The sequence below is a fragment of the Chlorocebus sabaeus genome, chromosome 12, assembly GCF_047675955.1.
Source record: "Chlorocebus sabaeus isolate Y175 chromosome 12, mChlSab1.0.hap1, whole genome shotgun sequence".
Classification (NCBI taxonomy): domain Eukaryota; kingdom Metazoa; phylum Chordata; class Mammalia; order Primates; family Cercopithecidae; genus Chlorocebus; species Chlorocebus sabaeus.
In genome coordinates, this window is record NC_132915.1 from 12,012,929 (window position 1) to 12,037,322 (window position 24,394).

A 24,394-nucleotide genomic window follows, 5' to 3' on the forward strand; every position below is an offset into this window, starting at 1 on the left:
TATAATTGTTTTATCTTCTTGCTCTGTTGAACTTTTATTAAAATATAATATACTTTTTCTCTTGTAAACTTTTTTGATTCAGTCTGTTTTGTCTGATACTAGTATAGCCCTTCCTGCTCTCTTTTGGTTACTATTTGCGTGGAATATCTTTTTCCATTCTTTCACGTTCCATGTATTTGTGCCGTGGGATCTAAAGTAAGTCTTCTGCAGACAACATACAGTTGGATCATTTAAAAAAAATCTATTCTGCCAATCTTTATGTTTTGGTTGGCAAATTTAATCCCTTTACATTTAAAGTAATTACTTCCTAATTACTTTAGGAAGTAATTACTTTAAATACTAGGGGCTTATTTCTGTTCTTTGTTTTTTGTATGCCATATAGCTGTTTTTATTCCTCATATTTTGTATATTTTGATTTATATTGGGATATTAGCTGGAGCTGACTTTGGGTTATAGTGGTTTCTTTATAAAAATGGCTCACAGTCATAGGTTAGAGGCAGAGAAAAATGTGTGTTTCAAGGTAAGATTTTAAATCTCATTTATCACCTGTATAGACTTAGAAATTTTGGCTTTAAGTCTGAAAATAGTTGAAATCTGAGTTGGAGGAATAGTTTTTTAAACAAATCATTTAATAATTGAAAGGTAATGGGATTCTGCTCTTCAAATCCACCTCATTTTTTGATAGTAAAATGGAAATGTCACAAAGCAAAACTAATTAGACCTTTTATAAGTGTCTGAACATCTTTTGTGGAGTAGTGTGTGAACCTTACAGATTTGTTTGGTTTTGATAAGAATGCATGTTCAGGAAAGATATATAAGCTTTTTGTAGGTTTACTCTTACTCATACTCTTTGATAAAATTAATGACAATAAAATAGGTGAAATCAATTTGCCTGTTTGCAGATTGTACTAAAATATAACATAATCATTGGACTGGACTCGGTGGCTCACACCTGTAATCTCAGTACTTTGGGAGGCCGAGGTGGGAGAATTCCTTGAGCCCATGAATTTGAGACCAGCCTGGGCAATATGACAAAACCCCTTCTCTGCAAAGAATGAAAAAAACAATTAGGTGGGTGGTGGTGGGCACCTGTGGTCCCAGCTGAGGCAGAAGGATTGCTTGAGCCCAGGAGGTTGAGGCTGCAGTGAGCCATGTTTGTGCCACTGTACTGCAGCCTGAGTGACAGAGCAAGACCCTGTCTCAAAAACAAACACACACACACACAACCCAAAACAACCCCCCCCAAAAAAAACCCTGCTAAACTACTTCCAAAGTAATTGCACCATTTTACATCCCTGTCAGCAATGTGTGAGGGTTCCAGTTTCCCACATCCTTGCTAACACTTGCTATTATCTGTCTTTCTAAAGTTTAGCCATTCTATTGGTTGTGAAATGTATCTCATTGTAGGCTAAGTTTCAAAATAGCAGTTAGGCATAACAGGAATGGTAGTACTCTAAGATGAAGTTAATATTCCAATTAAAAGTATTGAATAGGCTGACCTAGGAATGATTCTTGACCCTGGCTATACATGATTAGTATCACTTCCTAATTTAAAAAAGTTGATGTTACAACTTCATTTCATTTCTGAGGATATTGTATTATTCTCTTCCCACTCCACAGCCCAAATCCTTCGTTTAAAAATAAAACAGTGAAGACACACTTGTAGAGAAAGAACCATTCTCCCTTAAGCAAAGAGAGGGTTTACCATAGGCTGCTAAATAGTTTAAAGAATTGTTGGAATGTGTCAGTATGGGTTCAATCAGGAGACAGAAACCACATAGTAATTTAGCAGGGAAAGAATAATATAAGGAATTATTGACTATAACAGGGGATTGGAGTAATAAGATATTTACCAGTGAGAAGTAAAGATAATGCTAAAGAATATAGGAATAGCAGGTATAAGGAACAGTGACTATCCCAAGACTAAGATAGAGTGCGTTTCCATCTTCCAGATGAACCTAGATCTTATTGGAAAGGGCATGGTCCAGGCTATGTCAAAGGGCAAATTCAAGCTATGGTACAGCACTAGTGGAATTTGCTGGAAATCTGCCCCTTAGTGTACCAGGGAATGCTGTTTATGAAGAGGTATCTCATCAGAGACCTCTACTACAAAACTACCTAGGCTCTTGTTGGAAAAAGAGCACATACTGAGGAGCCTGGTGGTGGGGAAACCATCCTTGTTGAAGGAGTAGGGCCCTGGAAAAGTCTTGCCTACTGGAGCCAAGTGAATGCCCTGGAACCAGGAAGCACAATTCTTTTCCCTTGCAATGCCTTTCCAGTGCCCTCTCCTGACAGAGCTTAATGTCATGTCAGCTGGCAGATAAAAAAATATTTAAAGGGCACATATCCATTTTCACAGAGCAGACAAAAAGGGTGAATTGGGAGATGAGGGGCAATAAATCATTATCTGGCATAGGCATTAAGTGGCTTACGTAGGAGGAATTAAGTTGGGAGATCTGAAGAAAGAGACAGTAGGTTGAGCTTTAAGGAACAACTCTCACATCTTAGCACAGAACTGGGAAACCAAGAGAGTTATCTCTTTTGTGATTAGGAAACTTCCGGTCTAATTGTGAAATTGCTTCTAGAGCTTCATTTCTGGAACCACACTGCTGTTTCAGAATCTGGAAACAGTTGAGGTTAGGACGCTGTGGTGATCAGGAACCTCGGACTATGCTTACTAGCTGTAGAACCCTGTTGGACCTGTTCTCGTGTGCACCAGCTGCCTGCTAGTGACTGCCCCAACTTTTCTAAATCTTTGTATCTTGGAGGAACTGTGAAATAACTTTTAGGTCTCTTGTCTTTTTGATAATAGCCATCCTAACAGGTGTGAGGCGATGATATTTCATTGTGGTCTTGAATTTCATTTCTCTGATAAGTGATGTGGAGCACCTTTTTATATACCTATTGGCCATTTTAATACCTTCTTTGGAAGAGTATCTATTCATGTCTTTTGCTGATTTTTAAATTGGGTTATCCATTTTTTTTTTTTTTTTTGCTACGGAGTTGTGTTTCTTATATATTTAAGATATTAACCTCTTATATCTTGAGATAAGCCATATGTCTAGATGTATGGCTGGCACAATATTTTCTCCCAACCTATAGGCTGTCTTTCATTTTGTTATTTCCTTTGGTGTGCAGAACTTTTTAGTTTGACATAGTCCCATTTGTTTTTGTTTTTGTTGCCTATACTTTAGATCCTATACAAAAAATTGCCTAGACCAGTGCTACGGAACTTGTTCACTGTGTTTTCTTCTAAGAGTTTTCGGTTCAGGTGTTACAGTTAGGTCTTTAATTCACTTAGTGTAATGTTTTCAGGTTCATTTATGTTGTAGCATATGTTGAACTTCATTGCTTTTTATGGCTGAATAGTATTCCATTGTATGTTGATACTACATATTGTTCATTTATCTATTGGTGGGCACTTGGGTAGTTTTTATCTTCTGACTGTTGTGAATAATGCTGCAGTGAACATTGGCGTAAAGTATCTGTTCGAGTCTTTGTGTTTAGTTCGTTTGGGTATATACCTAAGAGTGGAATTGCTGGGTCATATGGTAATTCTATGTTTAGCTTTTTGAGGAACTATCAAACTGTTTTTCATAGTAGTTGTGTTTTCTTACACACCCACCAGCAACATACCTAGGTTCCAGTTTCTCTACATCCTAACACTTGTTTTTTTCCCCATTTTTATGATAATGTCCTTTGATATACAAAAGTTGTTAGTTTTGATGAAGTCCAATTTATTTATTTTTTGTTGTTGTTCATGCCTTTGTTGTCCTAAGAATTCATTGCCAAATCCAAGGCATGCAGATTTACCCCCATATGTTCTTCTAAGAATTTTAATTTATATTTAGGTTGCTGATCCCTTTTGAGTAAATTTTTGTATGTGATGTGACATAGGGGTCCAACTTCATTCTTTGGCATGTGGATATCATGTTGTTCCAGCACCATTTGTTGAAGAGACTGTTTTTTCCAATTGAATGGACTAGACACCCATGTCAAAAATCGATTGGCCATAGATATATGAATTTATTTCTGAACTTTCATTCCATTGGTCTGTATGTCTGTCTGTATGCTACTACTAGCTGTTTTTAATTAATGTTATTTATTTAGGTTGGTGCAAAAGTAATCTCAGTTTCTGCCATTACTTTTAATTAAAAGTACAATTAACATTAAAAGTGATGGCAATAACTGTGATTACTTTTGCACCTAATACACCGTGAAAATTATTGACAATATCAAATAGCAAAGCTATTAAAAACCATAAGCCAAAGTGATACTAATAAAAATATAGTCCAAGTCATAATTTATGTAAGATTTTGAAATAAGCCAACTTTTTTTTTTTTTTCTGATTGGCATGGTGAGGCTGAAATGTAGGTCCACAAGTTAACAAAATATTTGCATGTGTTTTGATCTTTTTAATCTTTTATAGGCTTTAACATATACAATAAAATTGCCTTTTAAAACTAAAAGAATGAAGTTCATCTTGTTCACATGAAACCTATTTTTGTTTTGTTTAATTTGAAATAAGCATTCACAGGGTTGATTTTTATCTGACATGAGACAGTTCCTCCTTGCTGTAGGTGCTTGTTAAATAAGAAAAAACTTAAGAAGTTGAAAACATGCAGCTAAATGTTCATTACTTTCCTATGATTGGCAGGACATTGCGGTTCAGGGAAATCCATAACATTTTTATGATCACTAAATCTTGTCTTGAGTGTATAATCAAGAGCGTAAATCTCATCTTGAGTGTATCATTAATGAGGAGGAAGAGCAAATTCCTCCTCCTCAAAGTTAAGGTCTCAGCCTGAGCACAAGATTCAGAGAAAGGGGTCCTTCTTCAGTCTTACACTTACTTGAAAAGAAAAGGGAAATACTGTTTACTTTTCCTTTTTAATATTTTTCTCCTATATCAGCAAGACTTGAGATTTGCAGATACACATTCTTACTCTCAAGCCCAAGAAACAATGGAAACATTTTAAGATTTCCTTTTTTTGATCACAGGATTTTTTCCCCAAGAATCTTGTCACTTGAACTAAACATATATAATATGTAAAATATATATTATGTATAAAATATATATTGTAGTTATATGTTATATATATATATAATGTGTATTTTGAGACACGGTCTTGCTGGAGTATAGTGATACAGTCATAGCTCACTGCAACCTTGAACTCCTGGGCTCAGAGATTCCTCTTGCTTCAGCCTCCCAAGTAACTGGGATTACAGCCATATGTTACCATGCCCAGCTGATTTTTTAAATTTTTTTTTGTTTTTTGTAGAGATGGAAGTATCACTGTGTTACCCAGGCTGGTACAGAACTCCTGGCCTCAAGTGATCCTCTTGCCTTCGTCTCCCCAAAGCACTTGTGAACCACCACAACTGGCCTTAAAACTATTTTCTCTAAGGTCTCACGGAGAGTTGTTCAGTTACTTCATGTGATAACAAATGTTTGCAGATTGGGCCATTCTTCATTCTCAAAATACTTGGCAAAATCTGGTCCGTTGTGTTTGCGAAAGTACTCTTGGAATTCATCTTTCAGCTTAGACACCTGTTGAGAATTCTTCTGCTAAGCCACTGTATTTCTGTATATAGTAGATTTATGTGCTCTTCATCCATGTTTTTACACAGTTCTTTAAACATTTTTGAATGAACAGGTTTTTATATAAGTTAATACTTATTCTGGAACTTCAATTAGAACTTTAAAAATTTCCTTTCCTAGGGCTTTTGACACGAGCATCTCTCTGTGAAGAAAACACTGTGTTGTGAAGTGGGGTTTGCTTTTATTCTTTTGAGACGAAGTCCCCCTCTGTTGCCCAGACTGGAGTGCAGTGGTGCAATCTCGGCTCATTTCAACCTCCACCTCCTGCGTTCAAGCGATTCTCCTGCCTCAGCCTCCTGAGTAGCTGGGATTACAGGTGCATGCCACCACGCCCAGCTAATTTTTGTATTTTTGGTAGAGATGGGGTTTGACCATATTGGCCAGGCTGGTTTCAAACTCCTGACCTCAGGTGATCTAACCGCCTCATCCTCCTGGAGTGCTGGGATTACAGGCGTGAGCCACCACACCTGGCCGTATTTTGGAGCACTTTGGATTTCAGATTTTCAGATTTGGGATGCTCAACATGTACTGTAGAACTTTTTTCAGTTTCTTATCTGTATCTCATATAAACATTTTACTGATCTTTTACTCAGTGTAATTTTACATTTTTTATTATAATTATAGTAGATTCTCACCACCAATTGTATGAGTTTCCCATTGCTGGGCAATACATTCTACTACTATGTAACTTGCTGCCTCAGCCTTTTCACTGATTTTTGTTTTTTAAACAAAATATTCAGTTTGTTTTGAGATTCCATTACATTTGACATTTAACTTGTCAAATGAATGTAATTTGTATTTAAGTGTCTGTTGAATTTTGCTGAAACCATTGCTGTATTTGTAAAGTTGTTTTCCACAGGCACCACAAAATGGTGTGGGAAAACTTAGTGCAGCCCTGTGTACATCCATTGATACGTAGTTTGCATTGTAAAGAGGGACTTGTTTCATGTGTCTCTTGGTGTACTAGTGCCATGAAATGACTCACTAGATACCATTCTTTACCAGCCTTGCTGGAATTTTCCTTTGGCCCTATTCTCACACTTCATCCTCAGAAATTACCACGTTGGATTATCGGGCATTTGCAAAATGCAGATGTTAATGCATAAGACATAGACCGTAACAAAAAACTATTTGAGAAAAATCACAAAACTAAATTTTCATGATATAATTCCATTGTAATTTTGTCCATGTTTTACAAAGCTTGTACCAAATAGCAAAACATTGGGGGTAACTGAGGTGCAAGGTGTAAACTTTTTTTTTTTTTTTTTTTGAGACAGAGTCTTGTTCTGTTACTCAGACTAGAGTGCAGTGGCGTGAACATGACTCACTGTAGCCTCAATCTTCCAGGCTCAAGTGATCCTTCTACCTCAACCTCCCATGTAGCTGGGACTGTAGGTGCATGCCACCACACTGGCTAATTTTTTTCTTTCTTTTTTTTTTTTTTTTTGAGACGGACTCTTGCTGTGTCTCCCAGGCTGGAGTGTAAGTAGCATGATTTGTGCTCACTGCAACCTCTGCCTCCTGAGTTCAAGCAATTCTCCTGCCTCAGCCTCCCGAGTAGCGGGGATTACAGGCGTGTGCCACCATTCCTGGCTAATTTTTTTTTTTGTATTTTTAGTAGAGACAGGATTTCGCCGTGTTGGCCAGGCTAGTCTCGAACTCCTGACTTCAGGTGATTTGCCTGCCTCGTCCTCTCAAAGTGCTAGGAATATAGGTGTGAGTCACTGCTCCTGGCCTAATTTTTACATTTTTTGTAGAAATGGGATCTCACTATATTGTGCAGGCTAGTTTCGAACTCCTAGGCTCAAGCAGTCCTCCCACCTTGGCTTCCCAAAGTGCTGGAATTACAGGTATAAGCCACTGTGGCTGGCCTTTTCATCAGAATCAAAATTTCTCTCCAATTTTCCATTACACTTGTAGAACTTTTTTGCTCATATCAGGCAGTTGGTGGTGCCTAGAGGGAGGTTTGGGGAGGTAATTGGAGAGGGAGAGGCTGATGTTCATTAGCCCCCTACCATCCTCCCCCCATGCGTTGCAACCTCCAGTTATCAAGGACAACTGTATCCCAATAAACATGGTCTTACTGTGCACTACCACATATGGCTAATTTCTAACACAGTTGTTAATGAGGTTGTTCATTTACTGTCAATACTTTCATTGCTTGATGCACAAAAGTTAAAAAAATTTTTTTAAATTTTTTTGTTAAATTTCTGATCTCTCAAAGAACTCAAGCAGTATCTTCAATATTGATCTTGTGGACTCCAGGTTGAGAATCCCTGCCTTACACTCTGGGACCTCTTCGAATACATTGTTGTAGAAAAACTGAACATGCCTGTGTCTGTGCTTTCCTCTATAATCAGGCAGCTTTTGCTCATCTTCTAAATCTCTCACAAGTGACGAATTTGGTAGACTTCAGTTACATCTGGAAGTGTAGCTGCAGGGTGCAGGGGAGTCTGGGAAATGCTTTTTACTTTTTAAACTTTCAAGTTCCTGTGGTATAGGAAGGCACAGTAGAGGGAAATTAGGATAGATACTGTGTGCCAGTATACCAGATCTGCCATATTACTGGATTTTTAAAAATGAAGACTTTCTTGCTTGTTTGTGTAGTAAAATTTTTTTCAAAAGGAAACTTAAAAGCATTCATTAATTAAAAATTTTATTTGACACCTGCAGTGTGCTGGCATTCTTCTAGACACTTGGGCGGCATTTAGTGAGCAAAACAAAGATCCATGTCCTCATGGAGCTTTAATTCCAGTGGAAAGAGATAAGATAATAGACGTTAACACATTGTTAAATACGTTTTCTGTGTTATTGTGTGAATAAAAAGAGTCAAATCTTAGATATTATACCATGTGAGTATACGGATATGTCAAGAACCATTTCCCCACAACCTTGAGGAAATAATCTATTTTGGTTGCTTTTGTAGTAAACAATGGTGATTAATGGATAAGGGTCTGGGATAAAGTAGATCGTGGCGTTAATGTATGTGTTATGATGTGGCATATATTGAGCATTTGTAAGTTTATAAAAATAAACTGATTGTTCTCTCAAAAATTGGTTTTGATACAGGTTCATGTATCACTGGTTATTCAGTAATGACAATTTTCAAAGTTGTCTTAGTCTACACTACTATAACAAAATACCATAGAGTAGGTAGCTTATAAAGAACAGATGTTTATTTCTTTTTTTTTCTTTTTTTATTTTTGAGACGAAGTCTCACTCTGTTGATGGTGTGATCTTAGCTCACTGCAACCTCTGCCTCCCAGGTTCAAATGATTTTTCTGCCTCAGCCTCCTGAGTAGCTGGGATTACAAGTGCCCGCCACCACACCTGGCTAATTTTTGTATTTATAGTAGAGTTCAGGTTTCTCCATCTTGGCCGGGCTGGTCTTGAACTCCTGACCTCAGGTGATCCACCTGCCTCAGCCTCCCAAAGTGCTGGCATTATAGGCGTGAGCCACCGTACCTGGCCAGATGTGTATTTCTAACAGTTCTGGTTGCTGGGAAGTTTAAGATGAAGGCACTGGCAGATTCGTATCTGGTGAGGATCTGTTTCGTGGTTCATAGATGGTGCCTTTTCACTGTGTGCTCACATGGTGGGAGGGAAGAGCTTATTCTCTAGGGTTTCTTTTAGAAGGACACTCAACCCAGAGGAAGCTTCCAAAATGGCCAAATAGGAACAGTTCCGGTCTGCAGCTCCCAGTGAGACACAGAAGATGGGTGATTTCTGCATTTCCAACTGAGGTATATGGTTCATCTGAATGGGACTGGTTGGATGGTGGGTGCAGCTCACGGAGGGTGAGCTGAAGCAGGGCGGGGCGTCACCTCACCCGGGAAGCACAATTAAAGCAGTGTGTAGAGGGAAATTTACATCTCTAAATGCCTACAAGAGAAAGCAGGAAAGATCTAAAATCGACACCCTAACATCACAATTAAAAGGACTAGAGAAGCAAGAGCAAACAAATTGAAAAGCTAGCAGAAGGCAAGAAATAACAAAGATCAGAGCAGAACTGAAGGAGATAGAGACACAAAGAAACCCCTTAAAAAATCAGTGAATCCAGGAGCTGGTTTTTTGAAAAAATCAACAAAATAGACCACTAGTGTGACTAATAAAGAAGAAATGAGAGAAGAATCAAATAGACACAATAAAAAATGATAAAGGGGATATCATCACTGATCCCACAGAAATACAAACTACTATCAGAGAATACTATAAATACCTCTATGCAAATAAACTATAAAATCTAGAAGAAATGGGTAAATTTCTGGACACCTACACCCCTCCAAGACTAAACCAGGAAGAAGTTGAATCTCTGAATAGACCAATAACAGGTTCTGAATTGAGGCAATAACTTGCACACGTATGTTTATTGTGACATTATTCATAATAGCAAAGACTTGGAACCAATCCAAATGTCCATCAGTGATAGACTGGATTAAGGAAATGTGGTGCATATATACCATGGAATACTATGCAGCCATAGAAAGGGATGAGTTCATGTCCTTTGTAGCAACATGGATGAAGCTGGAAACCATCATTCTCAGCAAACTATCACAAGGACAGAAAAGCAAACACTGCATCTTCTCACTCATAAGTGGGAGTTGAACAATGAGATGAGAACACATGGACACAGGGCGGGGAACATCACACACCATGGGCTGTCGGGGGTGAGGGGCTGTGGGAGGGATAGCATTAGGAGAAATACCTAATGTAAATGATGAGTCGATGGGTGTGGCAAACCAACATGGCAATGTATACCTATGGAACAAACCTGCACGTTGTGCACATGTACCCTAGAACTTAAAGTATGTTAAAAAAAAAAAAAAAAAAAGGACACTCAACCCATTCATGAAGCCTCCACCCTTATGACCTAATTATCTCCCAAAGGCCCCAACTTCTCATATTGTCACTTGGGGGTTAGCATTTCAACATATGGATTTTGGGAGGCACATGAACATTCAGACCATAGCAAAAATGTTCAGTTATTTTTATTTTATTTATTTTTTGAGACAGGGTCTTTCTCTGTCTTCTAGGCTGAAGTGCAGTGGTGTGAACACAACTCACTGCAGCATTAACCTCCCGTGCTCAAGTGGTCCTCACACCTCAGTTTCTTGAGTAGCTGGGACTACGGGTGTATGCCACCATGCCTGGTTATTTTTTTGTTTTTGTAGAAAAGGGCTCTTGCTATGTTGCCCAGGCTGGTCTTGAACTCCTGGGCTCAAGCAGTCCTCCCACCTTGGCCTCCGAAAGTGCTGGGATTGCAGATGGGAGTCACTGCACCCAGCCTGTTCAGTTATTTTTGAATCATCATGTTTTAGAGGGCAGTAAGTGCTTTGGAAGAAGACAAAGTAGATTCCAGCAAGGGCAATGGGTATGCTAGGGTCTGGAGGTAGTTTGCAGTATTAAATAGGATGGTTGGGATGAGTTGTATTGAAAAGGTGTTACTTCAGCAAAGGAAGTGATGGAGTTCGTTATTGAGATACCTGGCAGAAGCACATTCCAGGCAAAAGAAACGGCTTATACAAAGGCACTAAAGTGAGATCCTGGCATGTTGGAGGAAAGCAGGGAGGCCCACCCAGTGCAGTGCGTCCAGAGCAGAGTGAGTGAGAAGACTTGTAGGTAGGATATGAAGACAGGGAGGTAGGGACTGGGGGTATTCCCCTAGGGTCCTTTATGTCATTGAAATGGGTAGCCGCACAGGGCTTTGAGCAGAGTGGTGACAAAAATCTACCTAAGGTGTTTTTTCCTTCTTCTATCCTCCAGTGTATTTAAAGGATCACTAAGCATGTTGTGTTGAGAATAAACTGTAGGGGGCGTCAGAGGTAGAAGGGAGACTAGTGACGTTGTTTACTTGACCATGGTAGATGTGGTAAAGTGATCAGATTCTGGATATATTTTGAAAGTAGAATTATCAAGACTTCCCATTGTATTGGATGTGGGATAAGAGACAAGGATGAAGCTAAGTTGGATTGAGCAACTGGAGACATAGAATTGTTTTTAACTTAGATGGGAAAGCCAGGGTAGAGCACACTTAGAAGGGAAGGTCAGATCCGTTTTGTATGTGTTGAGTTGGTAATATTATTAGAGATTGAAGTGGAAATGTTGAGTAATTTCAAGACTAGATGAGATCACCAAGGAAGTAACTGTAGTTAGGCGAGGACAGGGAAAGGACTAAGCCCTGGGCATTCCATTAAAGTGAACTTAGCAGTGGTCAGTGAGGTTGGGAGGAAACAAAGTATATAGCCAAATGAAGAAAGCATTTCCAAGAAGAGGATGTGGTCAGCTTTATCAAATGCTGCTGATAGGACAAATAAGATGAGGACTGAGAATTGACAATTGGGTTTAGTAACATGGAGATCATTGGTTATTGAGAAGAATGGTGTTGGTGGAGTGGGGTGGGGAAAGTCTGATTGGAATGTGTTTCAGAGAGGATTGGAAGAGAGGCTTGTTGACAGTGTGCATAAACAAGTCTTTGCTTTCAGAAGGAGAGAAATGGGACAGTAGTTGGATTGGGGGAATAGGAGTGAGAAAGTTTTTTTCCTAAGACACAGAAATATCTTGATTTTATGGTGATGAAAATGATTCAATAAAGAGGAAAGAGGATATTATACCTAAATTCCGAGCTCTGTTTTTATAATCGCTTTTTTTCATACATTCTCAGTTCCTCTGCCCCTCTCTTGCTTTATCACTCTTGCTTGGCAAAGCCACAAACTTGGTGAAATGCAACACTTCTGCTTCTAGGTGCCTGCACTTTCTATTACACCATATTGTAATCAGCACAAGCTTTTGCAAGATTTTTCATTTATTCTGAAGTGTTCTGGCTTCGGGCTTCGGTAATAAAAAGTGAACTGTAAGGGATACACTGGCCTGCCTTAGGATAATAGGGTTGAGAGCTGACTTTTTTCATGGGGGACTCTTAAGCCTAGAAAGCAGAATTCTTTGAAGTTGTCTGTTTCTTCAGTGAAGATTATTTGCCGGGGTTAGATGCTTGTTACTGCTGAGCATGTCCCACAGTGGTAGGGCATGGAAGATATGGAAGAGGTAAGAAGTTACTATTTGCAGTTCCAACGTTTTAGTGAGCCCCGTTTCGTAGTCTTCCTCTGTCGTCCTTGTTTCTGAGTGCTAGGTTACTAGTTTCCTGGGTTCTTCTTAGCAGAATACCTGTTCCTTCTTCCCCCTTAGTTTTCTTTTCTGTCACTGTAGGCTTAAACATAACCAACCTTCCTTCCTTCCTCGCTCCCTTCTTCAGAATTCTTGTTGCTTTATTTTCATTTTTCTTTTTTTTTTGAGACAGAGTCTCGCTGTGTCACCCAGGCTGGAGTGCAGTGGTGCGATCTTGGCTCACAGCAACCTCCGCCTCCCAGTTCAAGTGATTCTCCTGCCTCAGCCTCCTGAGTAGCTGGGATGACAGGCTTACACCACCAGGCCAGGCTAATTTTTGTATTTTTGGTAGAGATGGAGTTTCACCATGTTGACTAGGCTGATCTTGAACTCCCAACCTCAGGTCGCCCGCCTTGGCCTCCCAAAGTGCTGGGATTACAGGTGTGAGCTACTGCGCCAGGCCCTTTATTTTTGATAAACTGCTATAATAAGTTCCTGTTAGAAGTATTTTTAGACATTACACCATGTTGTCTTGATATTCTGATCATATATGCACACATATATATGCATTTTTTCAAGAGATGTTTAACAGATATATACCATATATTGAATATTTGCCATCAAATATTCTTAAATATGTTATCTTGCAGTATATCACTTTCAAGTTAAAATGCCAGAAACAACACCAGTATCTACAATTATCTTAAGGAATGTTATATAATGACACATTAAGGTATAGAATCTTTTGACTTGTAATTCTTAGAATGATATAGCAGAAATGATGCAAAAAGTCTTCAGTGTGAGATTATGATGAAGCTACATTTTACCATTGTCTTTTTCAGCCATAATGAAAATGGTCTCGGTGTCTAGCTGCAGACAGATTTACTCATTCTAGAGCCGCAGGCAGATTTACTCCTTCTAGCTCATTCAACACAGGATACATGACTGCATGGAAGGGCATATGAAACATGGAAATGGCCTCAGCTTCATTCTTCATCTCTTCCATTGTCATCTCATTCAGACACCAACTACAGTAGAAAAAGCAGTGCTAAAATGCACTTCATTCACTGCAGTATTCTCCTTTTTTGCGTGATAAAAGAGTAAGGCACAAAACACACACAGGCAACTGAGGCACTGACTTCACTTCCCACCTATGGACCCTCTTCAGGGTCTGTTCACTTTGGTAACGCCAGAAGGACTTGAGAGGAACCAACTTTATTTCTTTACTTTTTCTGTAATCTAGTCACAAGAGGAAGAGGAGAGAAATGCCTGTGGTTTATTTTACTGTGAACTGCAAGTTCAAATCATTTCTTATCTGTTGAAATAGAGTTGGCTGTGATAATAGTGCTCACCATTATTCTTTTCAACTCTATCACCTCTAATAAAATCCACAGGGAACTTCTCATGAGATGTGCTGTTAGTGTATTCATAGTCTCTTCTGTTTGTGGCAGCAACAGTGCTTTTGAAATCACATAAGATTTTTTTCTCCCTGTGGATATATAGTGATTTTTACTTAATTTAGAAATAGAAAAAAGTTACTTTGATTTTGTAGTTGTGTCTTAAAAAAGAGTAAAAAAAGATTACAATTTAAAATTTCTCATTGACTTTAAAAACAATTGATGTATTTTTTGTACACAATTCTAAATATTTCCTTTTTTTAGTTAAGAAAATGAAAAAAAATTATGTATGTCTTGTTGAAAAGTTCTGTTATTGAAGAAAAACATCCAGAATATCTTCTACTTTATCAGAGTGTCTTCTAAATGTATTAAGTTAAACAATTTGAAGTTTGCCCTTTTTGTGTGTGTGTTGTCTCTTTAAATATGACATTACTAAATATTTCATAAGTATGTGATTAACTTTTTTTTTTTTTTTTTTTTGAGATAGAGTTTTGCTCTTGTTGCCCTGGCTGGAGTACAATGGCACGATCTTGGCTCACTGCAACCTCCACCTCCTGGGTTCAAGTGATTCTCCTGCCTCAGCCTCCTGAGTAGCTGGGATTACAGGCACCTGCCACCATACCCAGATAATTTTTGTATTTTTAGTAGAGATGGAGTTTCACCATGTTGGCCAGGCTGGTCTTGAACTCCTGTCCTCAGGTGATCCACCCGCCTTGGCCCCCCACAGTGCTGGGATAACAGGCGGGAGCCACCACGCCCAGCCGTGTTTAACTTTTTGAATTCACAGTAGTTATTCCACTTTTTAGTGATGCCAAAAAATTCTGCTTCAGTAAGCATTGGTATTTAAAAGATATTTAGAGTATTTTTGGGTTAATAGTTGCAAAATAAACTTGAAGATTTATGAAAATTGTGTGAATTGAGATTTAAGGTTGTTTTAACACGTATGATGTCTAAAAATGAAACCTATTGTTTGAGGGAAGATGTGCATAGAAGCTTTTACTAATTTGAAAATATTCTTATATGGAAATACCACATATTTACTAGTATTTGACTACTGTGTGAATGGTGTACAGTAAGTGCACTAATCACAGGATGCTGTGATTGGTTTATGTATTTTAAGGAAGAGTATTAGAACAGGAAGGATAATTTGAACTGTCTCAAAAGATCTTTTTTTTTTTTTTTTTTTGAGACGGAGTCTTGCTTTGTCGCCCAGGGTGGAGTGCAGTGGCCGGATCTCAGCTCACTGCAAGCTCCGCCTCCCGGGTTTACGCCATTCTCCTGCCTCAGCCTCCCGAGTAGCTGGGACTACAGGCGCCCGCCACCTTGCCCGGCTAGTTTTTTGTATTTTTTGGTAGAGACGGGGTTTCACCGAGTTAGCCAGGATGGTCTCGATCTCCTGACCTCGTGATCCGCCCGTCTCGGCCTCCCAAAGTGCTGGGATTACAGGCTTGAGCCACCGCGCCCGGCCCTAAAAGATCTTAACATTAGGTTGCAAATGACATTATGTTAGGTTTCTGTGTTTTTGTAGCAGAAACCTACAGTTTCTGCGTTTTGTGGCAGAAACTGTTATCAAAATCAATAAAAAAAAATTGATTTTGATAACAGTTTCCTGGCTGATTTTAGGTATTTGATAACAGTTGCCTGGCTGATGATAGGTATTTTAATAGTCATACATTGCATTCTGAAGTGACCCAGCAGAAGCGCATAGGACTCAAATGTTCTCTTTTTGTTTCTGGTGTTATCTTGTGTTGCCCATAATGAAAACTTTCCATTGTATGGCTTCTGTGATATCTAATGTATAGAAAAAAGAGTTACAAGTTTTTAATATCATTAACATTTTTCTTTTAGATTATCTGCAATTATGAAATGAAATAACTCAAGATGAGCAAGTTAAAAGTGATACCAGAGAAAAGGTACTGTAATTCTAAATATCAGTATGCATAAGTTACAGAAATAATGTATGACAGAATTATTTGAAACTCAATACTTGACAAAGTATTATTTGTGTTTAAGTAGATAATACATTTATGTAATTAAAAATGTTTATTAACATTTAACTTTTCAGTTAAAATAGGAGTCAGCAAACTATGACCACCTCCTGTTTTTGTATGGCCTGTGAGCTCAGAATGGTTTTTACATTTTTTTTTTTTGAGACAGAGTGTCATTCTTGTTGCCCAGGCTAGAGTGCAGTGGCACAGTCTCAGCTTACTACAACCTTTGCCTCCCGGGTTCAAGTGATTCTCCTGCCTCAGCCTCCTGAGTAGCTGGGATTATAGGCACCCACCACCACACCCGACTAATTTTTTGTACTTTTAGTAGAGACAGGGTTTCACCATGTTGTCCAGGCTGGTCTTGAACTCCTAACCTCAGGTGGTCCACCTGCCTCAGCCTCCCAAAGTGCTGGGATTACAGGTGTGAGCCTCCATGCCAGGCCAGTCTTTACATTTGTAAATGGTTAAAAAAAATAGTATTTTGTGATACATGAATATTATATACAATTTGCATTTCAGCATCTATAAATAAAGTGTTTTTTGGAACACAGCCATGCTAATTCATTTACATATTGTCTGTGGCCACTTTTGCATTAAAATGGTAAATTCGAGTAGTTATGACAGGGACTGCGTAGCTCACAGTGCCTAAAATATATACTATTTGGCCCTTTATAGGAAAAGTTTAGGCCGGGCACGGTGGCTCACGCCTGTAATCCCAGCACTTTGGGAGGCCAAGGCAGGTGGGTCATCTGAGGTCAGGAGTTCGAGACCAGTCTGGCCAACATGGTGAAACCCTGTCTCTATAAAAAATACAAGAATTAGCTGGGTATGGAGGTGGGCACCTGTAATCCCAGCTACCTGAGAGGCTGAAGCTGGAGAATTGCTTGAACCTGGGAGTCAGAGGTTGCAGTGAGCCCGGATCTCGCCACTGCACTCCAGCCTGGGCAAACAGCAAGACTGTGTCTCAAAAAAAAAAAAAAAAAAAAAAAAGAAAAGAAAAAAGAAAAAGTTTAACTGATTCCTGAGTTAAAGCACACTGTATCATCTCTGTTAAAGTTCTTAAATATCAAGAAATTGTCTTAATGTTGGTTTTATTTCTTTCAGTTGAAAGATAATTCTGATTGATTGTATTTGAAATTGTCTTGGCTATACAGCCATGAGCAAAATGTGTAACTTTGTGAAGCCTCAGTTTTCTCATCTGCACAGTTATTTTAATGATAATGCTATTATCATAAGGCTGTGAAGATTAGATGGTATTTGGCTCGGTATAATTAACAGTGTATTAATATTTGTAGTGAAAGTTTCTGCTTTGTCGCAATGTTCTTATGGTTACCTGTATACAACTTTACATTCATAGGTATGCTTTATATTTGTTTTATAATGAATTGTATACACACTGTTTAGGTTAGATTTATTCCTTAAATTGCTAGGTTTTGCAGTTATTAACTGTGTAATACATCATACCAAATTTCATTTTAGTCACATACTTGTGTAATTTCTATAGGAAAGGAATTAGGCATTATTTTTATTTTTAAAAGGATCTTTTTGAAAAATGCCTTACTTTTTGCATCAGGTCAAACAAATAATGCTATTTCTATTGATTAGCTAAACTATCTAAAGTTACTAGATCGTTGTGCATAAAAATGTGAAATTACTTTTAGTTTGAAAGCCTCTGGCTCCTAAGGCCATTTAAAATTTTTTTCTCCTGAAGTATATTTTATTGGATATTTTTTGTTTTGTTTTGTTTTTGTTTTTGTTGTAGGGTAACTAATTTGGAATCACTGCAAATAGTCTTTGTCTAAAGGCAATTATAATTTCTAGTAAAACTTGTCATATTGCTCTGTGAAGAAAGCTGAATGCAATAAGACAAACTGACATAGATAGAAAAGGGTCAAAGCTCCCTTCCCATAGTATGGCATATTGAGACTGTGTCAGAGAACTTACAAGAATGTCTTCTAAGGGTCTGAAAAACGGGGAGAAATAATACTTCCTGGTTTTGTTTTGAATTTTTTTCTTCAAATTTGATGAGAGCTCACCAATTTTCACAGAAAATCTTTTGTGTACTTTCATGTCATCTTTTGTGTACTTTCTTGTCTCTAGAGGCTTCTGTAGATACTCTTCGATTTCTTTTTTTTTCCTTTGCCTCTTTTTGATTTATTTCTCAATTATGAGAAATTTTATGTACCTAGCTTGGTACTAAATCTGTGACAGTAGAAAAAAACATGAATATAACACTTAATACAGTGTATTGAAGAAAATGAGTGTTGAATATGTTCTTAAAAAAAAAAGCCCTATTCTCTTTTTACGCAAAGCCTGTAAGCTGATAAAGAATATCTGAACAAATGCAGTATGGTGACTTAACCAGTGTGTAGTGAAGTGTTAAATTTTGAGGTGTATAGAATTTGAAAATAAGGTACTCATAAACAGGTGTTTATTGTGTGATAGGGGCTTGAAGAAGCAAGGGTAGCTTGAGGGTTAGTGGAATATTCAGAGTTGCTGAATTTAAACAAATATTCTAATTAGATAGATTAGATTGGCAGATTTAAAGACCATGGCAGATGGCAGTAAGTGGCGATTTAAATCAAAGAAGCACGTCTAGTGAAATATAAGCAGCAGAAATATTCTCTACACTTCACTCTGTACCATTGTGGTCATGCCCTAAATCTTATCATTAGAAAATCTCTCATTTCAAAATACTAATTTATTCTTTTCATTCTCCAACTATAATCTGTTGTCTTTGTAGCTCACTTGCTCAAATATCTGTTCTCTAAGAGTTCTACCTCACCCAGAGCTCTACTCTGTTAACTTTTATTTTCTCTCATTCATCTCTTCCTCCTTCTCTTTTATTAGTATAGAATCTGTTGTCCATTATTACACATTCTTGCTGATACCTAAGATGTCTTTACCTCACTTTAAATTTTTCCATCACATCCAAGAGACGAAGTCCTTACCCTGGATAACCTTTATTGAACAGCTGAATGGCATTGGAGGATGAACTCATTTAGTAGGTATCACTAAAAAAATGGTGACAGTGGATATCCTTATCTTGTTTTCTGATCATTGGAGAAAAGCATTCTTTTACCTTTAAGCATTTTGTTAACCAAGTTTCTGTAGATGCTTTTTATCAGGTTGAAAAAATTCTCTTATATTCTAGTATGCTGAGAATTTTTTGTCCAGTATGAATGTCTGATTTTGTGAAATACTTTTTCTGTCTGTTGAGATGGCTACAAGGTTTTTCTTTTAGTTTATTAATAGGTGAATTTTAATGAATGATGTTCAAATATTAAACCAACCTTGCATTCCTGTGATTGATCTTACTTCATCATGATATATTGTTATTATCCTTTTCATATATTATTGAATTTGATTTGCTAAAGGGTTGTTTAGAACTTCTGCATCTATGTTCATGAAACATATTGGGCTGCTTTTTCCTTTTCTTGTAATGTTTTTATCTGGTTTTGGTATTAGGTACTAGCCACAGAATTTTGGAATCAGGAAGCATTTCCTCCTTTTCAGTTTTTTTGGAAGAGTTTGTATATAATTGGTATTATTTCTTTGTATGTTTGGTAATATTCATCAGTTAAGGCACCTTGACTTGGAATTTTCTTTGTGGCAAGTTTTTAAAGTATAAATTCATGGCCGGGCATGGTGGCTCATGCCTGTAATCCCAGCACTTTGGGAGGCTGAGGCAGGCAGATCACCTTAGGTCAGGAGTTCAAGACCAGCCTAGCCAACATGGTAAAACCCTGTCTCTACTAAAAGTATAAAAACTAGCCGGGCGTGGTGGTGGACGCCTGTAATCCCAGCTACTTGAGAGGCTGAGTCAGGAGAATTATTGGAACCCAGGAGACGGAAGTTGCAGTGAGCCAACACAGTGCCACTGCACTCCAGCTTCTGTGACAGAGTGAGACTCTGTCTCAAAAAACAAACAAACAAACAATAAAGTATAAATTCACTTTCTTTAATAGATATAGATAGCACTATTAAGGTTTTTCAATTTCTTATTGAGTGAGTTTTGGTAATTTGTGTCTATGATAGTCTGAATAATGGTCCCTTAGGAGATGTCCATGCCTTAATCCCTGGATCCAGTGAATGTGTTACATTACTTGATAAAAGGGACTTTGTAGATATAAATAAATTGGGCTTCTTGATATGGAGAGATGATCCTAGATTATCTGTGTGGGCCCAGTGTAATCATAAGGGTCTTTATTAAGGGGAAGGCAAGAGGATCAGAGTCAGTAGTAGGAGATGTGAGGATGGAAGCAAAAGGTTAGGGTGATGTAAAAAAGAGGCCATGAGCCAAGGAATACAGGTGACCTCTAGAAACTAGAAAAGGCAAGGAAATGGATTCTCCCTTAGAGCCTCTAGAAAAACCATTTCTTCTTCTTCTTTTTAAAAATTTATTATTTTTTTAAAATTATACTTTGAGTTTTGCATTACATGTGCAGAACGTGCAGTTTTGTTACATAAGTATACATGTGCCATGGTGGTTTTCTGCACCCATCAACTCATCACCTACATTAGGTATTTCTCCTAATGTTATCCCTCCCCTAGTCCCCCACCCCCCAACAGGCCCCAGTGTGTGATGTTTCCCTCCTTGTATCCATGTGTTCTTATTGTTCAACTCCCACTTAAGAGTGAGAACATGTTACAAACCATTTCTTCTTACACCTTGGTTTTAGCCCAGTGAAACTGGTTTTGGATTTCTGATCTCTAGCCTGTAATACAATAATAAGTGCATGTTGTTTTTAAGCAGTGAGATTAGTGGTAATTGGTTACAGCAGTAGTAGGAAACAAATACTTTCATATGAAAGTATTAGGAAGCTAATGTCTTTCAAGGAATTTGTTCATTTCTTCTATGTTGTCCAATTTAGTAGGCATAAAGTTGTTGAAGTATTTTTTTATCTTTTTACTGTTTAGCATTTATAGTGATGTTACTTTTCCATTCCTAATATTGGGAATTAGTGTTTTGTCTTTTTTCTCGATCAGCCTGGTTGGAAGTTTATCAGTTCTACTGATATTCTCAAAGAAGAAGCTTTTGGTTTTGTTGATTTTCCTATGGTTCTGCATGTTTCTTTGATATCTATTTTAATTTTTATTATTTCCTGACTTGTGCTTACTTTTGAGTTTCATGTGCTCTTTTTTTCTTATTTTTTACATTGAAAGCTAAGGTCATTGATTTTAGACATTTCTGTTCTACTGTGGACATTTATTACTGTAAATTTCCCCCTGAATACTGTTTTGGTGATATCCTGCTAATTCTGATATACTGTATTTTCATTCAGTTAGAAATAACTTCTGATTTCCCTTTTGATTTTTCTTTGATCCATGGGTTATTTAGAAGCTTGTTATTTACTTTCCAAATATTTGAGGGGTTTCTAAAGGTTTTTACTGACATTAGTTCTATAGTTGACTTGGTTAGTTATTAGCATGATGTATTTTTTCTGTTCTTTTACTTTTAGCCTATTTCTATCTTTATATTTAAAGTGCATTTCTTGTAGGCAAGGTATATGTGTCTGCCTTTTTTTTTTCTTTTAATATACAGTCTACCCTTCTCTGTCTTTTAATTGAGGATTTTAGATCCTATGTATTTATTTATTTATTTTTGAGACAGAGTCTTGCTCTGTCACCCAGGCTGGAGTGTAGTGGGGCGATCTTGGCTCACTGCAAACTCTGCCTCCCGGGTTCATGCCATTCTCGTGTCTCAGCCTCTTGAGTAGCTGGGATTGCAGGCGCCTGCCACAACACCCAGCTAATTTTTTTTTTTTTTTTGTATTTTTAGTAGAGATGGTGTTTCACTGTGTTAGCCAGGATGGTCTCGATCTCCTCACCTCGTGATCCGCCCGCCTCAGCCTCCCAAAGTGCTGGGATTACAGGCGTGAGCCACCGTGCCTGGTCCTGGATCCTCTATATTTAATGTGTTAAAAAATATCATCTTACTATTTCTTTTCTTTTCTTTTTTGTTTTTTGGAGACAGACTCTCGCCATGTAACCCAGGCTGGAGTGCAGTGGCATGATGTTGGCTTACTGCAACCTCCGCTTACCGGGTTCAAGCAATTCTCTGCCTCAGCTTCCCGAGTAGCTGGGATTATAGGTGCCTGCCACGACGCCTGGCTAATTTTTTGTATTTTTAGTAGAGATGGGGTTTCGCCATCTTGGCCAGGCTGGTCTTGAACTCCTGACTTTGTGATCCACCCGGCTCGGTTCCCAGAGTGCTGGGATTACAGGTGTGAGCCATCGTGCCTGGCCTATTTATTTTCTATGTATTTCATTTCTTATTCTCTTCTTCCTCCTTTTCTTCCTTTTCTTAGATTAATGAGTATTTCTTCCTGTTTCCATTTCATCTTCTCTTTGGCTTAGCTCCTTATTAGCTAGAACTCTGTTTTGTTTTAGTGACTTTTATAGGGTTTATACTATACATCTAGTATACTTATCATAGTCCATCTTTTAGTGATACATCACTTCCTACATAGGATAAAAACCTTCCATAGGCTGGGCGCGGTGGCTCACGCCTGTAATCCCAGCACTTTGGGAGGCCGAGGCGGGCGGATCACGAGGTCGGGAGACAGAGACCATCCTGGCTAACGTGGTGAAACCCCATCTCTACTAAAAACACAAAAAATTAGCCGGGCGTGGTGGCGGGCACCTGTAGTCCCAGCTACTCGGGAGGCTGAGGCAGGAGAATGGCGTGAACCCGGGAGGCGGAGCTTGCAGTGAGCAGAGACCGCGCCTCTGGGCGACAGAGCGTTTGTGCTGTTTATCATACGCTTACTGTTACATATGTTATGGACTCAGCATAGTACTTCGTTTTAATTTAAATAATTATCTTTTAGAGAAATTTAAATAATATATAGTATCGTTGTCTTATCACTCATTTTCTACTTCTTTTTTTTCTTTTTTAAAGAACAGAGATAGGGTCTTGCTATGTTGCCCAGGCTGGTCTGGAACTACTGGTTTCAAGCTGCCCTCTTGCCTCAGCCTCCTAAAGTGCTGGGATTACAGGTCTGAGCCACTGCTCCTGGTGTCCTGGCTGCTTGCTTTTTTTCTAAAGATAATTCTGTTGTCATACTTATCTTTGTTCTTCTGTGTATAACCTGTCTTTTGCTATGTGACTGCTTTTCCCGTTTTCTTTTAAAAATCACTGATTTTGGAAGGTTTGATTATGATGTCCCTCAATGTAAGTTTTTTTTTTTTTTTTTTTAAATGTTTCTTGTTCCTTTAGTTTATCGAGCTTCTTGGGTATGTAGCTTATCAAAACTGGAAAAATTTTGGCCATAATTTTATTACATATTTCTGTTCTTTTCTGTCTCTCTTTAGGAACTTCAGTTAAATGTATATGTCTTTCATTGAAGTCGGTCCACAGATCACTGCCCTGTCAAATTTTTTCTCTTAATTCTTTTTTCTCTCTCTTTTATTTTGGATACTTTTTATTGCTGTATCCTCAAGTTCACTCATCTTTTTTTCTGACACATAAAATTTGCTGTTTTTCTCATACAAAGTATATTTCATTTCAGACATTGTAGTCTGATTTGGGTCTTTTTAATATTTTTTAAGTGACTAGTTTTGCACACATGTAATATAGTTACAACACTCATTTTGATATTAATTATAATGTTTGTATCTATTTTTTGTTCATTTTGATTGTTCACATTATAGATTGTACTTATCTGTTTCTGTGCATGCCTGGTAACTTTTGATTGGTGAATTTTACCTTCTGCTGTCCTGGACATTTTTGTATTCTTTAAATATTCTTGAGCCTTATTCTGGGATGCAGTTAAGTTACTTCAAAAAAGTGTGAATCTTTTGAGTCTTTGTTTTAATGTTTGTTAGATGGGACTGGAGCTATTCTCAGTCCATCTGACTAAATTATTCCTTACTACTGAGGTTAGACCCCTGTGTGTACTCTATCCAGTGCTCTGCTAATCATGAGATTTTAAAATTTTGATTGGTGGAAACAGACACAATTCCCTGTCTTGTGATCACCTAGCAGTATTACTTTGAATCCTTTCTGATGATTTTTTTTCCTAGTCTTGGGTAGTTTCCTCACACTTCTGCACTGATCTATATTCAGCTGTATATTTGAGGGAGGCTTTCTGCAGGTCTCTGGAGTTTTTTCTGTGCAGCTGTCTCTCCTCTGGTCGTCTCTCTTTGGAATTCTAGCCACGATGGTTTTCCTGGCCTCTTAGCATTACCTCCTTAACTAAAGAAGTCTGGTGGGCTGTCTGGGTTCTGCCTTCTTACATTGCCTGAAACTGTCAAGGCTGTAAGCTGGGGCAGGTACTTGGTTTACCTCATTTATTTCC

General features: G+C 38.1%; 1 protein-coding gene across 5 annotated transcripts in view; it reads left to right on the forward strand.

Annotated features, from left to right (window-relative positions):
- Window positions 1–24,394, forward strand: part of AGTPBP1 (ATP/GTP binding carboxypeptidase 1) — a 199,268-nt gene that overhangs the window by 9,103 nt on the left and 165,771 nt on the right. The window contains exons 2-3 of one of the 5 annotated variants that reach the window (XM_037998587.2): window positions 9,236–9,345; window positions 15,949–16,013. The exons of 3 other annotated variants lie outside the window; for them this stretch is intronic. In XM_037998587.2, coding sequence (XP_037854515.1) covers window positions 15,982–16,013 — 32 coding nt within the window. In that variant the 5' untranslated portion in view covers window positions 9,236–9,345; window positions 15,949–15,981. The remainder of the gene's footprint in view (window positions 1–9,235; window positions 9,346–15,948; window positions 16,014–24,394) is intronic. One more of the 5 variants, XM_007969636.3, reaches the window with a different exon arrangement.